General features: G+C 39.3%; 1 protein-coding gene across 1 annotated transcript; it reads right to left on the bottom strand.

Moving 5' to 3' along the window:
* Positions 1–786: 786 nt before the first annotated feature.
* On the bottom strand, positions 787–6,665 carry LOC140244490 (neutral cholesterol ester hydrolase 1-like). Its single transcript, XM_072324120.1, has 4 exons — positions 6,524–6,665; positions 3,134–3,370; positions 2,492–2,555; positions 787–1,594 (listed from the first exon to the last, which is right to left on the bottom strand). The coding sequence occupies exons 1-4, from the start codon at positions 6,663–6,665 to the stop codon at positions 787–789; spliced, it is 1,251 nt and encodes a 416-aa protein (XP_072180221.1).

The following is a 6,665-nucleotide window of genomic DNA, read 5'->3' on the forward strand; positions in this document are numbered from 1 at the left end:
TGAACTGTTTTGCAGAAATTAACAAAACTTTAAAATGTAGTAACTTCTTTTTTTCATCCGATTTTAGTCAAACTTTTACTCTTTTTTACTCGATTTTACTCTTTTTACCAGACTCATTTATAATATAAATAAGGGGAAATCCAGTCCAAATATTATTTGGACTGGATTTCCCCTTTAAGTGTCCACCGTTAATAAAGATTATTGAACATAGTACGGGAGTGAAGTCATATACAATGTACATGGAGTAACCTGTTCACCATACGCACACACAATGTTGAATTGCTCATAAAATAAACTGAAATCCATTGTCTGTTTTTGTTTGTCTTTTTTAATTGCTACAACGTAATGATTTCACATTGCGTACATCGTCTTTAGGCCATTACGGCACAATGTCTGAGTTTAAAAGGAATGGCAGCTCCGAATACATAGGCGTCATATTATTATGTACATACTTTTTTTGTATTTGATACCAAAACGATTGCGTTTTAATCGTCAACGTCATTATTCTTAATATCAATACTTTTATCTCCGTATGCCCTTATTCTTGTTTATGCTTTCGTTTTATATAATTATTATTTCTGTCCCTCATAGCCATAATAAAGACAATAATTGAGAAATATTGCCTCCGGGAGGATCATGATGCCGAATAAGATGGCATAAGCTAAATCAAGTGCTCAAGACCATTTGAGTTTGGTTGCACGAATCTGTTCGTAAAAGCTGGATCTGTCTTCTTCCTGCTGTTTTTCAAACACACCGATATATTAATATCAAAGACGCTTGCTGCTATTAGATATTATGCTTGACAAAAGTAACAAAATCCGTTATCATCTCCTCCCCAACCTGAAATTTGAATGGATACAAAACGTACATCACTGCGTGGAATCCCGATTCATAGTCTTTCCATGTAGTCTTCACGCCAGCTGCTTCCAAGCGCTTAGCGTAGAATATGCCGTCGTCTCGTACGGAGTCAAATCCGCAAGTCGCAATAAAGGCTGGCGGGAGACCAGTCAAGTCTTCGCGGAACAGAGGTGCCCAGCGCGGATCCAGGTATGTACGCTCAATGAATTTCCAGAAGGTTGCGTTTCCCACATCGTTTGAGCGCTGCGATGGGGACACGTAGTTTACCGCTTGTTTCCGCTTTGACTCTGGGATAATGTCATGGCTTATGTATTTCAGGAACGGTGTGTTTTTCCCGGAAGACGCCTTGAAGTGCTGGTTGGACACAAGCTGCCCAATATAAGCTGGGTCCAGCCTCCCCTGATGGTACATGCTGCAGAACGCCGCAACTCGCTTCGCAGGCAAGATCCCTTGGTCCCCGAAAGCCTCTTCATATTTTTGATATGACGGTGTTTGAAAGTCCATCGTCTGCGTGGCAGGATAAACAAGGACTTGGAGCTTCAAATCCGGCATGGAATCATCATCATGGATAATCTGCGAGATGACGGCGGAGAGTTGACCGCCGGCACTGTCGCCAGAGATACCAATACGTTCGGGATCGAGTCCGAACTCGGAGGCGTGTCGAAGGAGGTACCTGGTGGCCGCCAAGCAGTCCTCGAGTCCCGCCGGGAATGGATGTTCGGGACTCAGACGATAGCTATGAGGAAAATTATGTCACGCCAGAATGATAACATTCAAGGCAAATTGAATAATGAACAGATTTGCTACCACAAAATTAAAGTTGTATGAAAATTGTACGAAAGAGGTATTTTCAAGATAAATTTGTACCAAAATGCATATTGAAATTTACATGTTTGCACATTGATCTTCTCCTTTCTTCCCCGTGAAGTTTTATTTTCTGGGATCGTTAGACAGTTTTCAGTAACCATCTGAAGGAACCATTGCTATATCGTTATGTTAGTACTTAGTACGTGATGTAACTTTTATGTCACATCAGGCAATGATGACTTTTGTATCACATACTCGTTTAGACAAAGCACAATAAAGACCGGAGTTTATGTTAAAAATGGTCAACTTTCAAACAGCAATTAATGAACAATGATAACTTAAGAAGGCCTAGTTATTGACAATTTGTTTGCATCAAGATTCTTGCACTGACACTATTGCTTTGTTCACCGCAAATTTAGTCTCGAGTTTAATATCTTCTCCCTCGAGTATTTATTTATTCATTTATCGGTTTTTTTTTTCATTCACTCATTCATTCATTCATTCATTCATTCATTACCCATTCATTCATTCATTTGTTTGTTTACTCATTCATCTATTCATTTAGTCATTTTGGTTCTTCTTCTTCTTCTTCTTCTTCTTCTTCTTCTTCTTCTTCTTCTATCCTTCACTGATGGTATAGAAGAACGTCTTCAACAAAGGAGGCATGGCGAGTTAAGCGTCATTCACGCCGCCAAAAGTACATAGGTTGAGTGGATTGATCCACACACAATGTCATATTGCTTACTATATTGTATATTGTAATGATATGGTTTATCTACTGTTTAGACAAAGGTATTGACAAAATTCTTATCTACTATGAGCTCACTCGATAGACACCAAGAACATGTCGAGACGCTCCGCAAGATCCCGGGCGAACCTATCGTAGCTATCTGTGTACAGAAGAAACATGGACACGTATTAATAACAGATCGATTATTAATCTATCAAAATATATTATCACCATTATGATCATAATCAACTTTGATAATCATATGGATGTTGTTGCAGTGTATTCAAATTCATGTGTATGATAATATGCTTACTCGCAATTTAAAGACGCTATATGGCATACTATGAAAGAGAATCGATAAAAACAGTACCAGAACATGAAAAATGTGACAGCTTTTTCATGACACACGTTTGTGCATGATATAATGCTGTTAACTGGAAACAAACATGGTTAATGACATTAATGAAACTGAGAACGTTAAATTTTCCTCCTCGTCATCATCATTTTTGTTTTTTAGTTCATGTTTGATGATTTACAATATCAAATCATAACACAATGTTTCTACAGTGGGATTCATATCACATTTGGCTATCTGTATTGCCTTTCACTGTAGAGCAAGCCTATAAACTACGACTGGGCTGTCATTTAAGCTATCTTTCATGAATTTTCAACATGGTAGGCCTACAGTAAAATGAGAATTTATCAGTATAATAGATTATAAATTAAAGAGATTCAAACCTGCCGAGCCCAGGGCAAACCCTCCTCCATGAATGAAGATCAGACCCGGAAGTGGACTTTTCCCTTTCACGATAGTTTCGTAGACGCGGACCCGAACCCCATCGAAGTCCGTGACCTTTGACCTAATGTTTGAACCCGGAACTTCCGAGGGTAGAGGAAAGTTGGGGATGTTTCGAACCGCCCTCACCGCCTGAATGTAGGCATTCTCGTTATCCGGGTGGAAGTATGCATTCAGTCCTCCCTGCAAGAAGAAAGGCGGAAGGATGATGTAAGCTACCCATATCAATGGAACACTCGGTCCTTTATGTCGCTCTCCGGTGTCTTTGACATAGATTCAGGACGCGATAAAGTGCATCAGAAAGGGATACTGTACGCGACAAGTTTACACTTGCCACCAATAATTGTTGCTAATATCCCCATCTCACTAAACGGCGATTCCGCTACGATCATCAAAAATCGACAAAGCGCGGCGGATCGTGGCTTGATCGCTTTAAATCTTCTCCATCGTATCTTGATCGGTTCAGAAGCGCGGAGGATCGCCACCATCGCCATGGTCGGCGACCTCGTTACGGAAGTTTTGAACATGTCCAAAACTTCCGTAGCGAGGTCGCGACCGATCGCCGTGGTTTTAGAGCGTATCGCCATCGCCTCACGAGCGCATTAAAAGCTCCGCATTCGTAGCTTTGACGGGGTAGCATTGCGCAAAGCGTAACTCAAGCGCATCAAGAGCGGCTCCCATCGCCCATGAAAATTACCACTTTTTACAGTATTACGTTACAGGAACCAACCATGAAGGATAGAAATTGATGCACAGACCAGGAAGGTGGACATGGAGAAAAACGTATAAACTTAATTTTTCAACGTACACTAAGTACACGTATCTACTTTGTTTATTAAATTGTTTGTTTGTCATATACCATTGCAAGTCCATGAAAATAAAAATTAAGTTGTAATATTTTCAAATACATCTTCATAAAATTGTCTCATTGTAGGATAAGATTTGTAGTTTGCTTGTAAGCCGGTTCTTTAATATTATATACTCATTTTACCCTTTTAATGGAATGGATGACTTAACTAATAGTGCAATTTCACATCAGGTTCTAACTGGTGTGTTCTAGAATGCTAAGATGTATAAAGGGTAAAATCATATTCTGCATATCCATGTTGGTTTGACACTGACATCTGCCTGAAGAAATTCAATCATGAAACCCATTTTATACCCCGATCGCTTGAGATCGTAGCATGAGCCCGGCGTAAACGTATCATTGTCGCTCCGATCGTATCACTGTTGTAGCGAGGTCTTGAAAGCGTACGAATATCGCAACACAGTCGGTTCGATCGCAGAACCAGCGCGTCTCGTCGGCCTGGAAATGCGGCAGCAACGTGACAGAGTCGTATTATCATCGTGGCACTATCGCCTACAGCGCAGGTTGAGCGTCGAGAAACCGTAGTGTAAAATCGCCTCGGAGGCCAAAAAATGGAGACGGACGGCGATCGCGCCACGATTTGTTAAATCGTCACAGATCGCCATGGTTGCCATGGTCGCCTTCCTAGTGAGATGGGGGCCTTAATATTGTGCACGACTACATTTTCTCCCACTGAACATCAAAATTATTTGAAATTTCAAAGGTTTCAGGTCCTCGAATGGGCCACTAGAGAAAAAAACAAGTTATTATCGAGTCCTGATTCGTATAATTATTATAAATGAGTTCTGCGTATGTATGCGTGTATGCGTGTGTGCGTGTGTGTTTGTGTGTGTGTTTCGAACATACCTGAAACACTTGTCTTGCTGTAAGTGTTATCAGGATGTATTTTAAAATAGCTACTTGTAAGGAAAATAAGCCTCAGAATGCATTCGTCCTATTTTAGGGTGATACTTGACTCAAGTAGGTCTATTATAGATTTGTTTATTCCTAATCTATGCATTTATTTATAGATTCATATCATCGTAAAGTTCCTCTTGAAAAGTCAGGACGCTAAGGAATCTACTAGTATTTATAAACGTTATGAATTGTTAAAGGGATGGTGTAGTTTTGGTAGGGGGCGCTGTGACATAGTGCTTGCGTCCTTGGACAAGATGTTTTTTACCCACCCATGATGTCCCTCTCGACTCAGGTGTATAAATGGGTACCTGGCAACGCTTTGGTAATAATAATGGCAGGTCCCTCTGGTAGAGCAGTGACGACACTGAAGAGGTTACCCTTGATAAATAAGACCCTTAGGGTTTTTTTTTTGTGTTTTTTAAATCATTATTATTATATCGGTTGAGATAGGGTTGGGGTTTTCACCCATTTTGTGAGATAATGAGAAATCTCGTATGCATATGAAAGAGCATAAATGTAATTCTAAGAGGAATTCAGAGTTTAAGATGAAAATTGGTTTTGAAATGACTGATATATCCAAAGCGATCCTAAAAAAAAAAAAACGGTGGGACCAACCTTTTATTAGGATCGCTTTGTTTAACTTTTATTTTTTTAATTTCTCAGCCATTTTAAAACCGATTTTCATCAAATAAACTTTTAATTCGTCTGAACATTGCAAGCTTTTTAACATTAAGTATAGAGTGAATTCTAAGTATCTTGCAAAATGTTACAAGCTGAATCATCTCCTCAACCAATACTATATCATCCCTTTAACAATTTGCATGTATGGAATTCTTCTGTCAATAATCCCAGTGAATGCAATAATGTCTTAAAGAAATTTACGCATACGCAGGCTGCATACACCCTCATTAAGATATTCAAATGTCCACAGAAATCAAACTGAATCTCTATAGTCTGTCAGAAACAACCTAAATGGGATCAAGCAATCCTCATATTTTTCAAGAAACCTCTGGTTAGAGTAGAAAAGGGCATAAGTAATGGTTCTCTGAGATTTGTAGGACTCCGAGGAGTCTTCCGAGTACAGTATTTCCTTTCAAAACTTTTCGCCCCTTGTTCAAAACCGTCAGGAGTACTGCAATTGCAAAATCAGCCTCAGTAAGTTCTTGAGAATAATTGAGACTGATGTTCTCAATATCTGCGGACTTTTAATCAAGCAATAACAAGATTTAATGATATTAGTACTACAAAGGCGTGTTAACTTTTCACAGTAAAGAAGGAAATAACAAATTTACCTCTTTGAAATACCCTAGCCTTATTTTGGGTTGTTTGATTCATTCATACTTTTTTTTTTCTCATGATGCCAGTAGCCTTCATTCCTACACATATTTGGTATTATGCTCTATATGATTCGTTCTTCTCACGCATTGTTATACCAAGAGAACATTATTTTGTCAATTGTATACTTTCATCATGTATGATCTTTTATTGGTAGAAATAAAGTATAAAGTAAAATAAAGTTAAGTAAAGTACATAACTGACATAACTAAACAAGAGGGAGTTAATGAACTTACGGCTAGTACCGGAATCGACAAGTATGCCACAAACATGCGGTACTTCCATGGCTCCGCCAGGCCGTCGGGTACGGGGACACGGAGAATAAAGGCCAGGGCAGCGGCAAGAATTGCCAACAACACCCAAAAAGATCTCAT

The sequence above is a fragment of the Diadema setosum genome, chromosome 21 (assembly GCF_964275005.1).
Source record: "Diadema setosum chromosome 21, eeDiaSeto1, whole genome shotgun sequence".
Taxonomy (NCBI): domain Eukaryota; kingdom Metazoa; phylum Echinodermata; class Echinoidea; order Diadematoida; family Diadematidae; genus Diadema; species Diadema setosum.